The following is a 24951-nucleotide window of genomic DNA, read 5'->3' on the forward strand; positions in this document are numbered from 1 at the left end:
CAGGATGAGGGAGTTAATGTCAGAATATAATTTGTGAGGAAACATCTGGATTGCAAATTTAACATAAATTAACTGTGATAGGCCAGTCAAAAATCCAGAGTGATACTCGGGGACATGAATAGATGATTAATGGTAAGAAAAGGAAAGTTTGGGACACCTCATATTTGGCTCTGATCGGAATACACCTTCAGTTCTGGGCACTATAATTTAGGAATCACATTGATGATGTGGAATGGATTCCAAAGAGTACAATTAGGGTTAACTGAAGGAACTTTCAGAGAATGCAAATTTCCTAAGGTCAGGGACTATTTTGATTTTGCTTTTATTAGGACCTAGCACAAGATTTCCCTAAGTGTTCAATTAAAGGAATGATCTTTGACTCAGAGAAGACCTGATGGGAAAACAATTTAATAGTTATCTTTAGGTACTAAAGGATTATAATTCAACCATAGCAACCCAAACACAGAATTGGAAGGGACCTTAGAGTCAATGTCCTCATCTTATACATGAGAAAACTGAGGCACAGAAAGATCAAATGGTACACCTAGCAAACTTCTGAAAAGTATGAACCTTTGTCTTTCTCACTCCACATCCATGCTTTAGCCACTGCTTGATGCTCTCACATAAAGGAGCTAGGAGATTTGGTTTATGTGTTTTGGGAGGTAGATGTAAGAACAGTGGGATCAAGAGGTAGGTTTGGCTTGAGATGAGGAAAAAAAAATCCTGATAATTAAAGCATTTGAAAATGGAATGGCACATTAAGACAGAGTTGGTTTCTCTTTACTGGTCATCTTAGAATGGAATTTGGAAATTATTTCTTGGAGAAATTGTAGTTCTGGTATAGGCTGAAATGGGCAGCAGGGTGGTGGTACAGTGGATAGAATATCTGGACTCCAGTAAGGAGGATTTGAATTTAAATCCAGCCTCAGGCTCTTACAGACCACAGACACATACCCCTACACACACATATATACTATATGGCAAGTCACTTAACCCTGTTTGCCTCAGTTTCCTCATCTGTAAAATGAGCCAGAGAAGGAAATGGAAAGCCACTCTACTATCTTTGCCAAGAAATCCCTAAATGGGATTACATAGAGGTGTCTGTCACTGGAAAACAACAAATAGGTTGAACTGATTAGTCACTGAAGTGTCTTTCAACTGTGAATTTCTGTAAGATAGTATGGCTCAGTGATAAAAATGCTGAATGTGGAGGCAAAGGACCTGGGTTCAAATTCTGCTTTGGATACTTTATACTTGTATGACCATGGACAAAGCATCTAATTTCCCTAATAATGTCTCTTCACATATAAAAAGAGGAGTGTGTGTGTTGGTGGTTAACATAAATGATCTCTAGGTCCCTTCTGGCTCTGAATCTATGATCCTATTATTTGTGGAAGCTAAATGTGTACTATGTGGAATCCAGGGGGCTGGGCAGGATTTGTTGGGCTTTGAGGGATAGGAGAGGATTGATATCTCTCTGGCTTCTTTTTCTCCTCTGCCTTCCCCCCACCTTTTTTTTCCCTCTCTCCCTGTTTCTCTCTGTTTCTCTGTCTCTATCTTTCCGTCTCCCTGTCTTTGTCCCTCCCTTCCTCCCTTTCCCCCTCCCTGTATGTGTCTGTCTGTCTGTCTCTCCACCCCCCCTTCATGACAACATGACTGACTGAAAAAGGATTAAATAACAGCACATTAGATATCAAGAGTGAAGGCCATAGATGGAGACTTATGAATCACTTCATAAGCAGAGAGAATGCTGTATTTAAACAGCAACCCAACAACAGCAACAAAATCCTGTTGGAAAAAGAATGCTCCCAAAGACAAATATCTTTACAAATGACAGCATATTTATTAACAATACCTTTAAAAAAAGATTACATCTGCTAGATCACTGATAAATATCATTTACACTGGGGATGGAAACTACATGGGGTGTCCTATTTTTCATTTATTTTGCTATTTTTATTGTTTTTTAAATATGATTTTTGTATTTTTTTTCATATTTTTTGTTTTTTGTATTTTTTTGTTGTTTTTGTTTTTACATAGAAGTAACCATATTAAACTAAGAAAGGAACACAGCGTGAAATACTGACAATATATATATTTTTTCTGGTTAACACCCTTGACTTTTACACAAGTGGAATCCTGATTATGACTTTACTGAATAAATATATTTAGAAGGTTTAAAAGTTAACTTGTATTATTTGTAAGCAAAAATATGACAAGTTACAGGCAAATTCAAGCTTTCAGGAAAGAAAAAAAATGGTGGCAGCACATTTAAAGGTGAAAATTTTTTCTAGAAAATTTTATCACTTTAGTTATGTTGATAGCTCTGTCAAAGTCAGCTTACAAAATTCCCCTATAATAACAAACAGTCCTTTCCTGAATAATATGGTTTGTTTGATATTGTCACTTTCCAACGCAATTTTAAGACTAAGAATGTAAAAGTTTATAAAGCAACTAGGCCGCCTACATAAAACTCACGACTCATTAAGGGAACATACAATCATATCAAGGATCTTTCTGAAGATTCATATGAAAAAAATGTACTTGCAACAATTGCTTGCCAAAACAGGAGAAATCTGTCAAATTTCATACATTATCTTAATTCCGATGATGGGATTTTTCTTTAAAGAGCTACATAGATATCATATATAAGAAATTTTGCAAATAAATTATGAAACCATCAACATAGAATTACTTTTTAAAATGTACATTCAAAACAGATACATTTCAAGATAGGAAAATTATCTTTTCTTTTTCAAAGACTTGGTTGACTATAGTAACTTGATCTATGTTACTACAGGATATGTAATGTGGATTTCCGTGTCTAAGATAATGCTACTACGAAGACAATAGAAACTGAGTTGAATATAAAGAAAACTTTACAGTGCAATGAGATGCTAATGTCATAGATGGGAATATTGCACAAAGTGCCCCTCGGGCGGTGTGTTTATGCTTTTGAAATTGCAGCCATTCCTGAAAATCGTAGGTCACAAAATCTATAGGATGATGGGAGAGGGGATTAGGGAGAGGAAGAGAGTAAGAAGGGGACAAATTTTACATGTCAGAAGTACTTGATTCAATGCATTAACCACCATCATAATTGCTATTTAAATCCAGTAGCCTTGAGTGACAAACCAAGTCTCCAGCTGTTCTACCCGGGGATGCCCTGTAAAACTGTACAGTCAAGTTGCAGTTGATTTGGAGACAAGTTTGAACACTCCATCCTTAAAAGAAACATTTTCAAATCATAATTTTATGATAGTGTCATCCATAGCATTTTACAGCAAGAGGAAAAAAAATCAATATCTACATTATATGTTAACTTTAAAAAATTCTATAAAACACTAAATATATAATAAAAAATATGCATATAAGGACATATGTAAACTGCTTTGGTAACATCATATTACAGATGTTTTCAGTGCATTGCAGAGTTTCCAAAGAAACTTCAGACAAAGCTATATTTGCTTTGAGGAAGTACTGTATAATGCCATTTCTAAAGAAGCATAAAACATTTTTTTTTTCCAGTAATAAGATGTACTTGAACAACAATATTACTTAGTACTGGGTGTCTTCAAAACAACTAGCTAAATGTTGCTTATATTATCATCAGCAAGTCCTTTAGATATTTTTTGTCATAAACTGGATCTCGCTGTGAGGGATATCATTATTGTGCTGATGGCCGACAACGTACAAGCATTTGAAGTTGAGGCTCCAGATCCTCTTGCATACGCACCTAAAAAAAAAGAAAAGAAAAAGAAAGAAAGATAATTCATCACAACTGCTAGAATTATGGAGATGACTATTCAGCTGATGATTGAGGTTAGGGAGAGGTAAACATCTTTCAGTAAATGAGATAGACTGAACGGAAACATATGGCACCTCTTGGAGTATTCTCCCTTAGGGCAAAGGAGAAGATGGGGAGGTTGATATTAGTAATGGAGTCATATAACATCTGTAAATCTAGAACAGCTAGGGGTCTGGAGTCAGGAAACCTCATCTTCTCAAGTTCAAATCTGGTTTTAGACATTTAGTTCCTATGTAGTTTCAATTTCCTCACTTGTAAAATGAGCTGGAGAAGAAAAAAAAAAAAAAAAAAAAAAAAGTTGCCAAGAAAATCCCAGGTGGGATCATGAAGAGTCGGACATGACTGAAAACAATTGAACAACAACAATAACTTTAGGACGATCCTCTGAGGTAGGTATTTTGTAGATTATAGCTCCCACTTTACAGATGAATAATCTGAGGCTCCATAACTTGTTTAGCTTCACATAACAAATAAATAACAGAACCAGAAAAGGACCTTAGGTCTTTGAGCATCAGTTACAATCCATCTTTCTCACTTTATTATAGTAAATTCCCAAAGAAATCAGCTCTTCAGGGCATATCTGGTTCAACCTGATTGGGAGCTTTGATCAAAATGATACAATTTCAGCTCGAATGGGAATCTCCTTGTAAATAGAACAGAGCAGAAATGGTGCAGATTCTCTCAAAATTATGTGTGCTCTCTCTTCTAAGCCAGACATCTACAACTGGCCAAACTGTATTGTCTGAAGGTTTACAAAGTACTGTACACATATGATCGCAATGCCTGAAAGAATAAGATTTCTCCACAGAATGTTTTGTACATATTGGACTGGCGATTGAATTTGACCTAAAAGGAATGTGAGACCTCTTATAAGAAGAACCTGGTTATAAGAAACCCTGCAATCACAAGTCAAGCCAAAAGAAAAATAAAATCTTTGCAACTCTTTGTGGAGATTCCATCTCACTTAAGGTGAGATAAATGAGCCTCAATCTTCTGTACACTGAAGATAGCTTCCATATCTCTCTGTGGGTTTGGCTTCATGTCAAGATTATAAATGAAGACTCTTATTTTTCTCCAAATGGAAGCAAATTTGGCCCCCTTCTGAAAAGTGAAGAAATTCAGATCTGTGGGTTTATATGGACTAAGGATGCTGCAAACATGTATCTTTGAGTCATTCCTAGGGTCTGTTATACCAAAATACCACATGTACTTCAAGAGATGTGCTGTTCAACAGCCTTAACAGAGAATTATAGAACCCTTCATGCAAAGAGAAAGAACTCTTTGAGTGAGTAAACACTGAAGGATTTGGTTTGGAGCATCCAAGTATTGACAAGAAAAATTCAATTCTACATACTGGCTTCATTCATGTGCATACTACTGACATTCAATTTTTGCACCATATAGTGAGTGCTTTTTTAGTTGGAAAATTCATCTACTATTGTTATGTGTAGTATTAATAATCAATCAACAAGCATTTATTAACCATTTACTCTGTGCTGAGCACTGTGCTAAGTGCTGGGGATAAAGAGACAAAGGATAATTCTTGCTCTAATAAAAATTAAGACCACACACAAAATATTTTAAGTGAAATATAGTCAGAGGCAGTTTGACATAGTGAATAGGGAGTTGGTCTTAAAGTCAATCAGTTATTAAGCATTTATTAAGTATGTACTTTATGTCAGGCACTGTGCTAAGTAATGGACATGCAAAGAAAGGCAAAAGAGAGTTCAGATCCTCAAAGAACTCAGAGTCTAATGCAGAAGACAGCTATTTAAATAAGCTATATAATTTAAAGATAATCAACGGGGGGAGGTCAAGAAAGGCTTCCTGTAGAAGGCAGAATTTTAGCTGAGACCTGAAGGAAGCCAAGAAAACTACAAGGCAGAGATGAAGAGGAAGAGCATTCCAGGTATGGTACATAGTCATTAAGAATGCAGAGACTGGACACATGTGGTGTGTCTAATGCAATGAATAGCAAGGTCAGTGTCGCTTGATCATAGAATATGGGGAGGGGAGAAAAATATAAGACCAAAAAAGTAGAAAAGGGCCTCATTATGAAGGGCTCTAAAAGCCAAATTTTAGATTTTAAATTTGATCCTGAAGACAACAGGGAGCCGATGGAGTTTACTGAATAAATGGGTTGATATCAACTTTGACAGTTGAATGGAGGAAAGACTTGAGTGAGACCAGCAAGCTATTGGAACAGTCTTAGTGTGAGGTGATAAGGTCCGAGTAATGAAAGTGGCAGTTTCAGAAGACAGAAGAAGGGATATAGAAGAGAGATGCTATGAACTTAAAATCAATAGGATTTGGCAACAAATTGGCTATGGAGATTTGAAGAAGGGGAGGATCACAGCTAGGTTATGGGTCTGGGTGACTGGGAGAGTGAGTGAAGGTACTCTTAATAACAGAGGAGTTTGGAAGTGGGTGGGATCAGAAGATATTGAATTCAGTTTTGACATATTGAGTTTAAGATATCTACAGGATATCCAGTTTGAGGTGTTTAGTCACATGGAAATGTAAGACGGGAGGTAGGAAAGTGTCTAGTGTCAGATTACTAGATTTATAAAGACCAAAAAGCCTAAGTTCAGGGCCTGCCTTTGATGCACACTGTCTGTTTGATGTTGGACAAGTCAGTAGGTCTCTCATGGATCTTGAGAACTAAGATTACAGTTTGGCAAGATTTCAATCTTTGCAACAAGGGCTTCAAACTCACTTTGCAGATTGATTTCCCAATTATCAATGAATCATAATTCCAGTTCCTATCTCAATTATTACTGTATATATGCTTCTGACATGTATTTGAAATATTCAATTGAATTAGTTTTTAGTTAACACTATTTTTAGATTACAATATGCTATCAAACAATAAACAGTTATTAAATTCCCAATATGTGCTAGGAACAGTGCTAATTGCTGAGGTTTAAAAAAAAAGAATCTTAACCTAAAGGAGTTTACAATCTTAGTGAATTTACTTATATCAAAAATTTCACTCTCTACACTCTCTACAGAGAACCTGGTGCAAATGATGCTATGTCTCCATGAGACCTAGGGGATAATTCTGTTAAATCTTTCCCAGGAGCTAACTTGGTCCAACTGGCTAAGGGTTGTAAATATTTGGCTGTATAGTCTCATGATATTACATAAGGATAAATATAAAGTCTTATGCTTAGGTTTAAAAAAATCAACAACAGAATGAGGAAATAACACTGGGTTGGAGTTAGAAAAACCTAACAAAAATCCAGGCAGGGTCATTTACTCAGGTCATTTCTATTCTCTTGGGGAAACATTAAGTTTCCTTCTAGCTCCCAGTCTCTGATCAAATGTATACACACACACACACACACACATATATATACATATATATATATATATATATATATATATATATATATATATATATATATATATATATATACATGTGGAAACAGTTATCTAAGTATTGATTTGAGGAAATGGTCTTTTCCCTGTCCTTGGTGGCCTTCAACTAGAGGCTGGATTACCATTTGTTTTTATTAAAGAAAGGATTTTTGGATCAGCCACAACTTGGAATGTAAAACTCTTTTATAATAGGGATTGTTCTGTTGGATTTTTAGAGTGGCCCATTTTTGTTTTGCCTAGTTTTGTATATGGCAGGTGCATAATAAATGTTCTTTGCCTTAAATATGATCTTAGATGACTCTGAGATTGTGCAGTTATTTGTAGAGATCTTTCCTCTTGCATATGCTAATTGACAGATTTTTCCCTTCTGATTTTTACTCCATTCTTTTGTTTGATGCTGCCTGAGGCTGTGTCAGCATGCACAAATTGGTCTGGCTGTTTAATTGACTGATGACCTGTTAAGTTAGTCAAAACTGATTTGTACATTTAGAAATAGTGTGAGATCAGTGAGTACCCTGAAGAAACTGAATTATACTGAGTTCCTTTTTATTAGATTTCTTCCTTGTCATACCTAATTGCTACTAGGTCTTGGTCCAGTGGTCTTGGACTCATTTGCATGAGTTGGCTACATGACATCTCCATGCTCCCTTACAAAGCAACTGTCAAGCCAGAAAACAATGAAAAATGGCATTCTTAACTTGATATCTTTGGAATTCGAATTTGTTCAACTGCTACTGCCATCTCCTCCATCACTAAATGGCCTAATTTCTATTATGTAGTCTTCATCAAAAGGCAAAAGAAAGCTCCACAGATGTCTTGTTTGTTTCAATTACAGATGTGCTGCTTTGTCTGTTCCATCTGTATAAAACCTATAATACAAAAACAACAGGCATCCATTACTATTCTCAGAAAAGACCCCAATCCCCCAAATGCCAATCGCTTTTTGCCTTCACCCATCTATGCCAGCAGGATAAATAAGACATCATTGCCTGACCCTAGTCCCTACCCTAATTTGGAAACATTTTTATACAAAATCCCAACACTACATGTCTGTGAAGAACTTTGCAGTTCCCAAAGGATGCTTTCACAACTATAATCATCTTTAATTTTCACGACAGTCCTCTGAAGTAGGTTGTGCAATATTATCAATTCCACCAATAATGGATTAGTGTCCTCCAATATACAACCTCATTAGAAAATTGGAATGGTGAGTGGAAAATCATGATGGAATTGGAGACCTGGTTTTGGACCTTATTACCCAGATGATGTTGGGCAAGTTTATTCTTCGGTTTCTTTATCCTTACAATGATAACATTGGACCTTTATAACACTTTTTTTTAAAGAGGAAGAAAAATAATTCAGCAAAATGAATCAATATATTGACTTGATCAAATGTTAACCAACTAGATCTGGGCCCATCTAGTCCATTCTCCTCATTTTATAGAGGAGGAAACTGAGGTACAGGGAGGCTAAATGATTTTCCTAGAAAAGGATTTGATTATTCACTTCTTGGAGTCTTAGGTTTCTTTGCTATAAAAGAGAATAACAGCCTTCTTTCTCTTAAATTCAAGACCGACTAGCTGGACATTTCTTCATACAGGGTCCTTGCATTTCTCTGGGAAGGTGTCAAGTTTCCTGGTACCCCAAGCCTCAAATTTATGTCCTACCACCACAAGGTGCTGAATATCATTTTCTTAAATTAGAAAAACTCATCATTCCTTCACCCGAGGCACCTTAGATATCTACTTCAGTGTCCCCTTAGTCCTTACAAATGATTGTACACCAATAAATCCCCAGTTTTATTTAGAGGTGTCAAAATTTCTCATTCCACAGCTCTGGGAGAACAAGCTGGTTTATCAGATGCAGAATCACATCCCGACTTCCTGGAATAAATTGCTTCTTTGATTTACTTTCCATCTTTTCCAGGTATCAGGAAATTCAACTAATTTAAAGTATAAATCCTACTCCCAAAAGAAAGATTTCCTGGGAAAAAGTAACAGACTGTACCCAATCTGCAATGTGATGAAACTGACTTCTGTGGCAGAAGACTGGCATCTGAGCCTCCTCTCTCCTGGAAGTGATATAGCCCAGGGACAGATGGACCCTGTCCAGACCTTTGGTTTCATGCTTAAAACAGAGTATTCAATAGACTATTTCTAAAGCAAACCCCATGTTCTGTATTTTCACACTCTCACAACCAACTGATATACCAAACATTTGTTAAACATTTACTATGTGCCAGGCAACTGTAACCAGGTGCTGGAGATACAAAGACACAAATTAAACAGTGTTTGACAGTCCAGGAGACAGTTAGGTGCCAATAGATAGAGAACTAGACTTGGAAGACAAGTTCAAATCCAACCTCATGTACTAACTTTGTGAGCCTAGAAAGTCCTATAACCCTCTCCTGCTTCAGTTCCCTTAATTGTAAAATATGAGTTATTGTGAATTTCAAATGAGATAATATTTACAACTTCTTGTTCTCATTCTTCCCTCCTGGACACCCCTTGCTCCCTGTTCATTGGTAGAGCTGGAGTAACAGCCAGACACTGGGATCCATGAACAATGCCCACCTTCTCATGGCCATGGAGTCTCCTCTAACCATTTGGTTGCAATGAGAGGTAGCATGGCATTGTGGATAGTGTTAACTTTGGAATTAGGAAGGGCTGAGCTTAAAGCCTGATTCTGACACACACATGTTTCCTGGTTGACATGAGGCAAGTGATATAACTACTTCACTGAGCACTTCGGACAATGGCTTGAGAGAAAGTCACAGAGAAGATACCCATTTTCATTGGTCAGAGCCCTTGGTGAGTCTTCCCCACATTGATAAATCAAGAGGTCCAGCCCAGGCTTGTAATGAAGAAATGAAAAGCAAAACTAGTGTGTACAGAAAAAAATAAAAACCGACATCTGTGGAGGTGCTTTAAGAACTGCAAAGTGCTTTATATATATTATCTCATTTGATCCTCTTGGGTGGTAGAAATGCACTCATAAGCTGCAATGAATCTCCTTTTTGCCCAAGAAAATTTTATATGACTCCAGGTGTATAGGCATATAAAATAGGTATACACATCAAACATTTAATGATAATAAATCATAATTTCATGACCCCCACATTTAGCTACAAGCCCATAAGGGCAGCTTAAGAAGCTTTGATGTATGCTAATCCTGAATTAGTAAAGTTGAGCTGAGGCAGTGTGGTATAGTGGGTAGATCTTTGATTTTTGAAGCCCAAGAATATAGTGTTCCCTCCTTCCTCAATTTATCTTATAATTACTTATTTGTACATGTTTGCCTCTATTTCACATATCCCCAATAGATTATAAGATTATGAAGGCAGAGCTTTCTTTTTTGTCTTGCATCCTCTGTTTTTGAAGCAATGTGACAGAGTGGATAGAGAACTGACCTCAGAAACAGTACAATCGGATTTGAGTCCTACCTTTGACACATGTTATCTTCTAGATATCTCTTTAGAACTATAATCTGTGCAAGACTATGGGATGGTCAATAATGACAGACTTATGTCTTCTCTACAATACAGTGATCCAAGACAATGCCAATAGATTTGGGATGGAAAATTATATCTACATCCAGAGAAGAAACTGTGGAGACTGAATGCAGATCAAAGCATACTATTTTCACCTTTTCCCCCTTTTGTTTTGATTTTTCTTTCACATCATGACTAATATGGAAATACGTTTAAAATGATTACAATGTGTAACCTATATCAGATTGCTTGCTGTCTTGGAAGGGGAAGCAAGGGAGGGAGAAAAATGTTGGAGCTTAAAATTTTACAAAAACAATGTTGAAAACTATCTTTACATGTAATTTGAAAAAAATAATATACTATTAATGCTAAAACAAGCAAACAAACACAATTGCGAGCTGTGAAGAACATGCCATTCTATACTGGTTAGTTTCCAAAATTCCACATCAAAGAAACCATGAGATTAGTCCTTACTCTTAGTCCCAATGCTTATGGTTTCTTCAGGGATAAATGTTTGCTAAATGAATAAATGACACAGTTTTGTCCTTTTTTTTTGACTACATCAATATTCTTTAGAGGAAAAAAAAAACAGCTTGTTTAAAAAAGTGGTAGCTTGTAATCATTATCTTTTTTTCCTTGATAAAAGAAAGTCATGTACTTTTTTTAAAGCCAGTTCACTCACAAAAATTTCCACTTCACATTTTCATCACTGCACTTTTCAAAGTCTTAAAGCCCTAACAAATAATTTAGTAGCTCATTAGCCTTCAGCTCTTCTCTCATCACTCCCCTTGAAAAAGTCCTCAGATTTTATTTTCTACTAAAGATTCCCTGGCTGAACACTTATTACTTTCCATGGAGTTCTGAAGCTTTCTGCAGTGTGCTTCTTACCTTTCTTAACTAGAGAAATGGGAGTTTGGGGGAAATAATTTATTTTTCCCTTGGTTTTGTAACTTTGCTATTAGGTCTGGTTACTTGGTTTCCGGCAATTTCATATTTGCATTCCAATCTCTTTATTCTCAAAGGTGGTTACTGCCTCTGTAAAATGGGAAGTAGAAAATGTCTGTCTTCACAAACTCTCTTTCACCCTCTTTTCTCTTTGGTGTTCTCTTCCACCTCCCTTGTAACAATTCTACTTCCTTCTGCTACCCCAAATGGACAAATATATGATAAGCTAGTTAACACTCTGGTATTAGGAAGTCAGAAAGTTATATAATTTGAGAGCAAGGAGAGGGCTTAGGAATATACAATTCTTTTGGAAAAGATGGATAGATATGACTTCTAAGCCACTGACAGTGGTGTTAGAAAAATCATGGAGAATGGAACATGATGCAGTGGATAAAACATTGACCTGAAGTCAAGATAACTTGAGTTCCAATTTGACCATGTACACTTCCTTGCTATGTCTTTATATGAGTCACTTTACAATTTCCTCATCTATAAAATAGGGAGTTTTATTAGCCCCTATCTTTCAGGGCTGTTATGATGATCAAGTGATATAATATTTGGAAAGTTCCTGGCATAAGTTGTTTAATAAGTACCTTTTCCTCAGGGACAAATGTCCCAATATTTGAAAAAAGGAAAGCTATGTAAGCTAAGCTAAAAAAGGAAAGCAAAGTAAGAATTACTATGACTTGCTCAACATCCCATTACTAATTAATGGTAGAGATAGGATTAGACCAAAAATAATAATAATAAGCAACATTTGTCTCACTTTAAGGTTTTTAAAGAATTTTACATATGTCGTATCCTTCAATTCTCCCAACAGTTTTTTAGGTAAGTACTGTTTTATTTCTATTTTATGGATAAGGAAACTGAGTCTCTGACTCAGATTTAAATACTGGTGGATATATGGAGCTATGTGCTTTACTTTGCTTCTTGACCAATGTAGAGAACACATTAGTAAAGGGATGGTTTGTGAACATTTAGAAAAAGATAGTGGATGAAGTGTCAGGGAAGTTTCATCTTCCTAAGTTCAAATAAAGTCTCAGACACCATGAAATATGTGACCCTGCCCAAGTCACTTAATCCCACTTGCCTCAGTTCCCTTATCTATAAAATGAGGTGGAGAAGGAAATAGCAAACAACTTTAGTATCTTTGTCAAAAACCCCAAATGGGGTCACCTTGAAATACCAATAGTCACAAAGAGCTAGCAATTCTTCATTAAGAATGGGTCATACTGCCTCAACTCCCTTCCTTTTCTGATAGTATTGCTAGGCTATTATATGACAGGGATGATAGAGATCTATGCAGTTCACTTACACTTCAGAAAAACATTTGATAGTTTATTATGTTGACCTGGTTAAGAGATGAAATATGATCTACATGACAGTTCAATTAAGTGAATTTAGGAACTGCTTGAACAAGAGGAAGTGAAGAGACAGTATTAATGGTTTGATGTCAGTTTTATGGGAGGTCTCTAGTAGGGTGCCCCAGGGATTCATTCTTGGTATTATACTATTAATTTTTTTTTCCATGACTTGCATGAAGATGTTCTCAAATTTGCAAATGGCACAAAGGTACAGGAAATGGAAGTGGGTGGGTTGGGTAGCTCACATGCTGGATGACAAAAATAGTATCCAACCAGATCATGACAGTATTGTACACTGGGATGGATTCAATAGGGATAAATATCACATGTTATATTTGCATGGAGAGAGGCACAGAAACCAGGAGTAGGGAGTTAAGAGACTGGCCTTATACAGGCCACATCTGGGTTATTCTAATCAGTTCTGGGCACTTGTTTTTATGAAGGATACCAACAAACTGGAGAACATATAGATGGTGCTGCTGCTTGTCCTGAAATCAAAACTGAGGAAAAATTTCAGAAAGATACATCCCATCAGCTAATGAGGTTCAAGTAAAACTTCCTAATAATTAGTGAAACATTCAAGTAGAATCAGCTGCCCATCATGTACAATTTTCACAGGAAGACAAGATGATCCCTTAGTGGAAATGCTGAATGCATTGTGTTTTAGTAGATCTCTTCTGAAATCTCTTTCAATACTATGATTTTATGATTGTGAAACTCAGGCCAGTAGAATTACTTTGACTTGCTCAGCAGTCCACTACTAATTAGTGGTAGAGGCAGGATTAGACCACAAATAATAATAATAGGTGACATTTATGTCACACTTTAAGGTTTTAAAAGAATTTTATATATGTCATATCATTTAATTCTCAGAACAGTTCTTGAATAAGCACTGTTTTATTTCTATGTTATGGATAAGGAAACTGAGTCTGATTCAGATTAAAGTACTGCTTTTTGGTCACATAGGTGGAAATGGCATTCAAACCCAAGTTATCCCTGAATTCAGGCTTAGCTCCTTCTTTTCTATTTTTTAGTCTAGAGTTTTCTGTTTCTAGATATGTATTCTAAGAATATTTGCATTTTAACAGAACCAAATAAAAAGAGGGCAATACATAATCAAATGGAATGAATATCTAATGGTAAAATTTTAGACACTAAAGCATCAGGATGAAGTTGATGCTCAGAGGCAGACAGGCCTTCTTTTATCACACTCGGCAAACTTCCTTTATACTACCTACTAAGTTGAGAATAATTTAGGTTTTACAATTACTGCATTACCTAATAACCCCTTTTTTCTTCAGATGGTATCTGAAATCATCAGCTAACATCTTACTTCAGAAATTTCTACATCATTTCTCTTTTAGAAAAATAGGATGTTCTTCCCAGGTTCTAAAAATTTCTGCTATCTTTCCTACTTGAACAAATATGAGTTATGGATAAATGATTTATCTTCTCTCTTATTATGTCTTACTTTTCAGAACAGTTTAGCAAACAGGGCCATTGATTCATTGTCTTGGCCAGACAAGGGACTTTAGAGGCCATATAGTCTGACCCTCTGATTTTGAAGAGGAGGAATCAGGTCCACACAGGTTAAATGATTTGCCCAGGATCCCCTGAGTCGTAAGTGGCAGAGTCTGACCTTAAATCCAAGTCTTCTGACTTTAAATCCTGTCTTTTTGCCAATGTACCACTTCAAATTTACATTCTTATTTTTTGGCAGGAATAATACAAAGCTGTTGAAAACCACTATTAATGTCAACATAGCATAATGGCTGTAGTTTTCATTGGTTCTATATTGCTCCTTCCAGTTACTTAAAAATAGGACTCTGCCTGACTGATCAAGTGAATGAGTGCTCACATTTCCACATAAAAATCTTCCACTATCTGAGTAGACATACCAACAAAAATGATCAACCACTAGTAATATTTGGAACTGCATTACTATTCATGGAAAATAAAAAATAATTTCACAGGGAATAAACAATGAGTGTAAAATTTTGAAATAAAGGCTTTATGACTTGTTTGGGAACTCATAAAAGGACTTTCAAACTGTTTTGATCCAGCTTGCTTAAATTGGGTCATTCAATTTTTCTCCACATCTCGGTCCAATGCATTGGCCCATTTGTCCACAATCCAGCTTTGGGCAGAGAGCCACATTTGGGCCTTATAGATGAACAAGCTTGGGAATGTTCAGTACACATTTCATCTATGTCAAAGGAAAGGCAATGGTCCTGAAAAAACAGTTTCATTATTGGTCTTGTGAATTAGTTACCCACTTTGTATCCTTTTACTTCGGATTCATTGTCCAAGGCTTTGACTTGATCCCAATTCAGTATAATTTTGGAGTCAGATGAATTCCATATGATGTTTCCAGGGGGTTGACTTGGTGCTAAAAATTAAGATAGACGAAGTCATAGATTATTAAGTTTTGATATTTTCTGATGGATGTGTTCCTTACTAGAATCCTAAAGTGGAGGCAATTTAATGGGCAATTGCACTAATATGTATCTCCAAGGTCACTAAAAATCTGACATGACACACTATTGCAAATGGAAAGAGATTCAGTTGGCTGCTCAACATCTACAGCTAGAAGAGGTAACCCTCACTGACGAGATAAATGAAACCTGGACCTGCCTCAGAGCAACAAGATCCCTGTGATATTACCAAAGGATCTGACAACAAGAACAAAAAAATTCACACAAATGCATTTATTTATAGAAATCTAAACCCAAATAATCACATGAGACCAACTCTGTGATCTTCATAAAAAAAGAAACATGGCAACCTTGCTTCCAAACACCATGGACTTACGTGGCTTTTTTGTTGTCACGTTGACAGTCACACTGTAGGGTCCAGTTCCAGCAGTGTTGTAAGCCTTGACAGCCAAATGATATAAAGCACTGCCTTTCAAATTGGTTATTTTCGTTGATGTTTGATTTCCAATTGTTCTTATTTTTCTAGCATTCTCTTCTTTATCATCATGACTCCAATATTTGACCTGGGAAAAAATGACAGAACAGTTTAGGAATTCAATCCCATCACAAACATTCCAAATGCTTGTGTTGATTAATTAAGCTGGAAGTCGTCCTGGATGTCATTTTCTAAATGGAGCTCTTCATAGTTTTGGCTTTTCCAATAAAACACATTTCTTCCTTGGATTCATCAATTTAAAAAAAAGAAAGACTAACTTTTGTTCATTTCCCATAATTGCATTGTATTTTAAGAAGGAAAATTGGACAAGATATAATATCTGGCTCATTAAATCTTCATGCAACATAGATATTCTCATGCCATTTTGCCAATGAATAACTGTATATGTATATATGCACACATATGTATATAATGCATAAATAGCTACTGAAAACCAGCATTAACATCAATATTGCATGAATGTTTTCATGGTTCTATCTACCTCCCAATTCCTCAAAGGCAGAATGCTGCACTAATGACCTAGTAAATAAGTTCTTCATATACAGCGGTGTATAGCATTGTGTTAAAAGCAGCTCTAATGAAAACTGAAGCTTTCATATTTGGAATTATGCTCAAAGGGCTATAAAAGTAGGTGTATCTTTTGATTCAGCAATACCACTACTAGGTCTATATCTTAAAAAGATCCAAAAATGGGGAAAAGACATATTTGTACAAAAATATTTATAGCAACTCTTTTTGTGTTGGGTAAGAATTAGAAATCAAAGAGATTTCCATAAATTGTTTAACGGTTGAACAAGTTGTGATATGTGATTATAATGGGATGTTATTGTGCTATAAGAAATTAAAAGCAGAATGATTTCAGAAACACCCAGAAAGACTTGCATGAACTAATGCATGGTGAAGTGAACAGAACCATAGTAACAGCAATATTGCATGATGAATTGTGAATGACTTAGTAGTCAATACAATGATCTAAAACAATCCTAAAGGACTAATGATGAAGCCTATGATCTGCCTCCAGAGAAAGAAATGATATTGATTGAATATAGACTGAAGCATGCTCTTGTTCCCTTTCTTTCATTTAAAAATATTATTTGAATCTTCTTGTATAAAATGACCATGGAAATATTTTACACAATCACACATGTATAACAACTATCTGATTGCTTAGTCTTCTAGGGAAGGGGAGGGGAGGGAGAGAAGAATAGAATTTGGAACTCAAAACTTTAAATAAAATTTTTTTTTTTAAAAATTGAAGCACTCATCTGGGCCATTAAAACATGTATTCCTAGGTTATCTGTCTGCTCATCAGATGTCATATAAATTTCTCACTTAAAGTGACCTATTCACCGGAGTCAAAGCAAATGTGTTTCTCTTACCTCGTAACCCTGAATCCGTCCTTTACTAAGGGACTCTAGAGGGGAGGACCAAAAAACTTCAATGTCTGTGGCGGAGAGGCTTCTGGCAAAAATGCTGGGTGGTGGTTTAGTGGGTTCTGCGGAAGGACATGAAAAAAAGTCTTAATTTTAACTGAAATGATTATTTCTCTCATATGAACAACCAATTATTAAAGAGGAGATCTAGGGTTTTTTCTTTCTATTTCCTCATTGAAAATTCAATCTCTCAAGAACTTTTCTGACCTTGCCCCCAAATTTACCTCTCCTAGACCATGACTGATTTTAAACCTGGCTCAATAGAATTTGGCTATCTATATGACTCAATCCTAAAATTAACATCAAAATAGGGAAACATTTCCACTTATTACATAGCTTTGACTCTTTTCTTCTTTTATAGCTATTTTTTTGTAATCATTCTATGTGATTGGTATAAACACAATATTACATCTTTTTAGATGGAGCACATTTTAGTCACTATGGTAAGATGCAAGCTTAAGATTTGAATTATGTAGCCTAGAATTTTAGTGCTTTCAATTTTCAAACTAAATAAGTAGAAATTTAATACTGTTATATGTCTGTTACTAGTTATGTATTCCTGTGTAAGATAAGACCTAATTTCTAACAATAGTATGGGGACAATTAGGCAATGATGTAAAGACTTGTGAAACCAGGATATAATGCTGTAATTCAATGAGGTTAATAGTATAACTGTCTAAATTCTGTATTAATGAAAAGGATTTCATTATAATTATCTCAAAAGAAGACTAGTTGTGGCCTTTTATAAATGCTTAAAGAGATATTTACTTAAAGAGATCTACCTTTATTAAGGATTATTCATTTGAACATGGGTAGAAATTGAAAATGTTTTCATTATAAACAACTTACTTAATAGCTACTAATCTTAAATTATATATATTTAAACATTCTATTTCAACATCTTGTGTTACAATTACAATTAATTTTGAGAGAATTCATTAAAGACCATCTAATAAAAAGTGTTCTGTTATAAATTCCTTAGTGTAATATCACCTTCCTAATGGTCGAATGAACAATGCTAAGTATAAAAATTGGGTTCTAATTCTCAGTTTTTATTTAAGTTTTTAAGATATATCAACACAGCAGTTTGTTAACCAAGAAATGTAACTTTGCTGGTCTTAAAGATTCCAAATTTAATTTTCTAACAGTAGAGATATAAGGTCAGAGATGTCACCAATAGACCTGATTACTGGAAAAATAAACTTAAAATTGTGTTAAGACCAATATTGTAAGAGATTTTTAGCAAACAATGGGACTTCTACAAGTGACCTCAGGAGAAGCCAGTTATCTGGAAACTGTTCTGGGACCATAGCCTGACCAGTATCAATTGTTTCCAGAGAACCAGTCATTTGTATGAGATGAGACTTCTGAGCCTTAAGATTTGGTAGACCTGTGAAATGGAAAATTTTATTTATTTATTTTTTCATTTTTGCTTTTTTCCCCTCTTGCACCTTTTATCTATAAGCCTACTTACCAAAAGGGACTGTTCCCCTTTGGTCTTGCTGTTGGTCAATCTTTCTCTCTTTTCTCTTCACATTATTTCCCATCATAAGCCCCAAAGTTCTGATGAAGTATTTGTCATACCAATTAGTGATTCATTTAAAAAGCTATCTCTCAATAGAATCAAATGTGGAGAACGAGAGAAATGATTATTTCTCTCATATTAAAAATAACCAATTAACACGGGAAAGAGGAATACAGATTTTTTCCCTTCCAAATTCCTCATCCAAAATCCAGTCTTTCAAGAACATTTTTGACATATCTTATATGAATCTACTTTAGGTGAATTCTGCCCATGGTATTCTATTCAGACAGGATGGAGTAAGGGTTTAGACTTCCCAAAGTTGGACATGATCTGGGTAGAGAGGAGTGAGGGTGATATCAGAATTACATAGTCACCCTTCATAGAATAGACCTCTTTAAATTATAATATTCATTATTTCATTAAGTGTTAAACAGAGTTGATTTCTGCTTGTTGAGAATACCTACTTTTTCAAGAGTAATTTAAGCATCAAGAAGTCTTCATGAGAAGTATCTGATTTAAGAAAGTCAAATGACCATCTTTTTATTAATTATTTGCTATCCACAATTAATAAAATGACCATTTAGAAATTGTATTTCAGACTTTTCATACTTCTATGATAGGCCTACTCTATATGTTGCACTGCTCTAAATGGGAAGGACAAAAGCATTTGAGATGTCCATCTCTGATCAGTTTGTTCAGGGACAGATGGCTCTCTTTGTGGATGGAGTTTTTATTGAATATACATTTGATTCAGTGGTACTACTTCCCTCAGCTCCATATGATCAAGGGACCTCAGGAAATGATCTATAGGCTAAGCTAAAATACCATGTTTGTGCAGCTATCAATTCACTTTCAAAAGAGGAGTCCTCCTAGATGCTACCATCCCTGCCAAGAAGATTATTAAGCCTTTAGGGGTTTTTAACTTCACATTTATGGATGGATTTCAGGGATTCATGAACTGAGATGGGAAGAAATTTACATCTTTATTTCAATATTAGTATCTTTATTTGTAATCTCATAGATTTTATTTTATTAATTGAAAAACATGATTGTGAAAATGCATCCATAGTTTTGTCAGACTCCCAAAGAGTACATGACACAAGAAAGTAGATTCATATAAGATATGTCAAAAATGTTCTTGAAAGACTGGATTTTGGATGAGGAATTTGGAAGGGAAAAATCTGTATTCCTCTTTCCCATGTTAATTGGTTATTTTTAATATAAGAGAGAAATAATCATAATCTAGACTATCATAATATTTTATTATTATATATTATAGTGGATGGAACTTTGGATTTGGAATCATCAGTGTAAAGAATCTGTGAGAACTTACTTCTCAGTGTAGATTAGTACCTTCTATGCAAATTTATTATCTTATAGAGATACTCCTGGAAGGTTAAGAGAACAAGTGCCTTACCCAGATTACAAAATCGCTATATATCAGAGGTATAACTTGGATTTAGATCTCTCCAACTCCATGGCCAGCTTCCTTTCCAATTAGCAACATTGAAGTTATGGAAGCTCATTCCCATTTGGGACATTTCTACTAATATTGGTTCAATGCTTTTTTCCCTTTTGAAAATTTTTGAAGAATTACAACAATCCTCTTATTTTAAGTTAGATCTCAGGTCTCCCAACATAGTGCTCATTACTCTATGCTAAATAATAGTGATAAGGACTAGCTTTGTGATTTACTTAGCTTAGGGAAGTCCCAGGTAAGGAAACTCACTCTACCAACATAGGGCAGTGCCTCTTCAACTTTTAGTCTTAGAAAGATGTCTAGAGTACTTAAAGGTTGTGTAGCTTATCCAGGGTAACACATCCTCTGTGTCAGTAAGTCAGGAATAGAAGTCATGGCTTCAAGGTCAGGATATACTCTTTCCACTATATCATGTCTCTTATACTGCATGACTCTAAGTTAAATTGCTTTGAACTTATCAATTTATTTACATGTATACTAATAAAAGTTGTCATTTTGTTGGTTATCATAGAATTTAACTGCCTTTGACTTTTTGATTTAAAAATACAATGCAAGGTCTTTCATGGCCCAAATCAGGATCAAGCATCAATTATAAACCACTAAAATACTGTCCAGAGAAGGAAAGAGTGCAGCCACATTAAACCATGTACCTTCTTCTGCAGAATACACCACTGTGACTGGGCTGAAAGAGCCTTCTCCTTTGTTGTTGTAGACTCCCACTTTCACTTCGTAGGGGGAGAATGGAGGCAGACTCTCATTCCTGAACACGTATCTGGAGGCATCCGCAGAAGCTAACACCGTCTGCATCCAGCTCACTTTGCCAAAGGGTCGAAATGCTACCACATACCCAAAACCACCTCCATTTTGTAATTCTTCAGGGACAGTCTGGTAAGGAAGGGAGTGGGTATTCAGAATTAGTGAGAATCTTTGGGGCTGCTAAATAATTTTCTTCTTTCCTGGGCATTTTTTAGGGGGAGAGGCAGAGAGTCTTCTCTCACTTTCTTAATATATTATTATTATATATAATTCCTATGTTATCATCATTCATAATATATGATTGTATATTTTTATATGCAATAAATTGTTTAATGTCTGCTAAGTTTTAATAAGATATACTAATAGTAATATACTTTTATGTTATATATGTATCATATATAATTTATAATTTACATAATTATAATTTATAATAAAATAATATTAATACACTATAGTATACTATAATATAATCATATTATCATATATAGTATATATACATACATTATAGTAATATAATTAGTACCCCATGATATAGTAATATTATTGTATTATAAATTATATATAATACATATAGCCTATTTTAATAACATTATTATATTCTATATGATATGGTAGATAATATAACATATAGCATAGAATAAAATGTCTTAAACTGTAAGTTGAAACCACATATGGTATCGCATGACAATGTGGGATTACAAAATTATGATTTATTATTAGTAAATGTTCGCTTTGTATACTTATATTATATACCTATGTACCCAGGATCATGTAAAAATTTCTTGGGCAAAAAAGAAGTCTTAAGTGGAAAAGTCTAAGAAACTCTGGTATAGAATATACTATACAATATGATATTGTACAACAATATAATAATATACTATGGAATATAAATATGATTATATTATATATCTAATACATAATATATTTTAATGATATATTATATTACTATGTACTATAGCATATTAAGAGAAATAATAATTTCTAGTATATTATTATTACTAACAACAAAGTATACTACTGTGGCTATATTATTATTAATAGCAATAATATTAATAGTATGTTACTATGAACTAAATATTGCTAATATATTATTAATAGTAATAATATACCCTGATATATTATTACTATTATTAATACCTAACAGACATGTATCAATTTAAGATTTAGAAAGCATTTTTCTTACAACTCTGTTAGAAACATTGTAATACAGTAAGAAGAATAAGTTAGAATCAGAAGTCCTGGGTTCAAATTCAACTTTAATCACTTAGTAATTGTGTGATTCTGAACAAGACATTTAACCTCCCTTGTTTTTAGTTTATTCCTCTCTTAAAAAACAGAGTCAGTGTAGCTAACTTCTATGGTGTTTTCCAGCTTTCAAGCTCTGACCTATGATCATAGGATCTGTCAACTAGGTGGATTATCTATATTTGTTGTATATTTTCTCATTCTCAGAAAGGACCAATGACATGAGTGCAATATCTTGACTGCTAGTGATTTGGATTTATGTAAGGGCAGAGCTGCATAAAATCATCAGTCTTGTTCTCTCCTCCAGGGTCATTGGAGTCCATTGGCAAAATAAAAGTCAGGATATGGTGGGTGACTTTAGCCTATCTAAATTATTTTTTCCCCAGGTATCAATAATTTGAGGCAACACTTATTCAATGTCTAAGGGCTAGGGAAAAATTGAAAGAAAAAAATGTCCTAGTTTATATCACAAATGTATCAATCTGGGAGGAGGGGGAGCAGGAGGGACAAACCTTCAGAGTTTCTGGCTAGAACAAAAAATAATTGCTATGTACATTCATTTTAAACCTCAAAACCTAAACAATAAGCAATAATTGCTTGGACTGAGATCATTATTAACCAATGAAAACCAGAGTGATTTGGGTTTAAAGCTAGTCAAGTAGCTCCATTTGAATCACAATGGAATTTTAAAAAAACCTTTCCCCCCCAAAAAATAGAGTTTAAAAATCATAATGAAAATTGTATAGGACAAATAGTAAATTGTCCCAAATTTAAAAAAAAAATTAAAAAATCTAGTCCCCAGTCCTCCAAGTATCTTAGAAAATATGGGAGACCAAAAATTATGTTCTTACGGCCAGGGCCCCCACATATAAGAAGTGGGTGTTGCAAGTGGAGAAAAGGACCACATGTAGTGAGGAAAAGAGGGAGAGTAAAAGGAGGAAGGACAGGAAGAAGAAAAAAAAAACAACAACAAAACAAAAACAACAAAAGAAACAAAAGAAGGCCGAGGACAAGAAGAGAAGGAAGAAGAAAAAGAAGAAAGAGGAGGAGGAAAAAAAGGAGAAGGAAGAAGAAAAAGAAGAAAGAAGAGGAGGAAAAAGAAGGAGAAGGAAGAAGAGGGAGAAGGAAGAAGAAAAAGAAGAAAGAAGAGGAGGAAAAAGAAGGAGAAGGAAGAAGAGGGAGAAGGAAGAAGAAAAAGAAGAAGAAAGAAGAGGAAGAAGAAGAAAGAGGAGAAGGAGGAGAATGAAAACAGAGAAGAAGAGGAAGAGGAGGAGGAGAAGAAACAGCATCATCCACCAACTCTGCATCCGCAGGCATCTGCTACTACTACTCATAAAGTTGCAGTGACATTTAATACAAAATATTCTTTTAAAAACCTGGTTCCCTTCTTCCCACAAATACATAAAACATCCATGGGAGAAGTAAACTTAAATTTAAACCATAATAATAGTGAAGCACAAATTCTAGAACCAGATGATGTATGAATTAACCTTCACTTTATAGATGAGGAAACTGAGGTTCAAGGTGTTAAGTGACTTGCTAACTCCATAACTTAAACCAAAACTACTTCTGTTAGCACAGTGAGCAGGAAAAAGAAAAGAGAACTGACAATAGAAGAGACCTTAGAAACCATAAAGCCATTTAGCATATGAAGAAATTAAGACTTTACTTTCATTATTATAAAAAAGGAAAGGAAAGGAGAAAAAAAGAGAAGGATTTGGACAAGAGACCTCAGACAACCTTTTTAATTAAATCTCTGACCCTATGTCCTAAAAAGTACTCAGGTTTGTAGTGACTAACCAGAAGGGGAAAATAGCGGACTTCTGATTTCTTTTCCATGGCTTATTCCACTAGACAACATTGGGCATAAATGCACATTTTCTTAAGGTCCTTTTCAAGTTCTTGATTTCTTTGGGGCAGATCTCGATTTGACCATGTAGCACATATCTCTCCTCAGCATGCATTAAATAACAATATCCAACAGATTCAAAAAATACTTGGATAAGGAGAATCCTGATAATACTCCCAGATTGGGGAACTCAATGTGTGAAAATTATTAGGGGAGTTTCTGGTGCTTTGATGGATAGGGCAAATCCCATCACATCCTATTTTTGCCCAAGAGTCCTAGGTGTAAAAAGCAAGGCTGTTGCAACTAAAGAATTCCCTGATTTAATGTAAACCAAAGAGTGGTTGGTTTCCTAGTTTTTAGGGCTGATTTTTAACTCAGTAGTTGAAATATGTAGCTAGAGGGTGAATGATTTCTATGGCTACTAATGATGCTGTCCCATTGGATAAATGGAGGATTTTAATTTCTGGGGCTGCTGTCTGGAATCCTTCAATGGCATTGAAAACCCTTTAGAAAGCCCCTTTAAAAATCAATTTTTAATAAATTGGTGACTAACCTTCCTCCAGGTTTCTTAAAACATTCCCTCATAACTGATGGCTGGGGCAGCATTAAATTTTCCAATAGTAAATGGCTAGGAAATCATGCCAGTATGCCAGATCTATTGCTCACCTTCATTTTAATTCAATCTATCACATAGCAATTCAAGAAGAAAAGGAAAAAAAAATGGTTTTCTCAGCATCAGTTTCC

The 24951-nt window shown here is 34.9% G+C and overlaps 1 protein-coding gene across 1 annotated transcript in view; it reads right to left on the reverse strand.

The window, feature by feature from the left end:
- Positions 1-1813: 1813 nt before the first annotated feature.
- Positions 1814-24951, reverse strand: part of CNTN4 (contactin 4) — a 607439-nt gene continuing 584301 nt past the window's right edge. Inside the window, 8 exon segments of the mRNA XM_074284065.1 lie at positions 1814-3736; positions 7888-7915; positions 7917-7985; positions 7987-8058; positions 15265-15377; positions 15800-15986; positions 17299-17414; positions 21008-21242. Coding sequence (XP_074140166.1) covers positions 3636-3736; positions 7888-7915; positions 7917-7985; positions 7987-8058; positions 15265-15377; positions 15800-15986; positions 17299-17414; positions 21008-21242 — 921 coding nt within the window. The 3' untranslated portion in view covers positions 1814-3635.

The sequence above is a fragment of the Sminthopsis crassicaudata genome, chromosome 1, assembly GCF_048593235.1.
Source record: "Sminthopsis crassicaudata isolate SCR6 chromosome 1, ASM4859323v1, whole genome shotgun sequence".
Taxonomy (NCBI): Eukaryota; Metazoa; Chordata; class Mammalia; order Dasyuromorphia; family Dasyuridae; genus Sminthopsis; species Sminthopsis crassicaudata.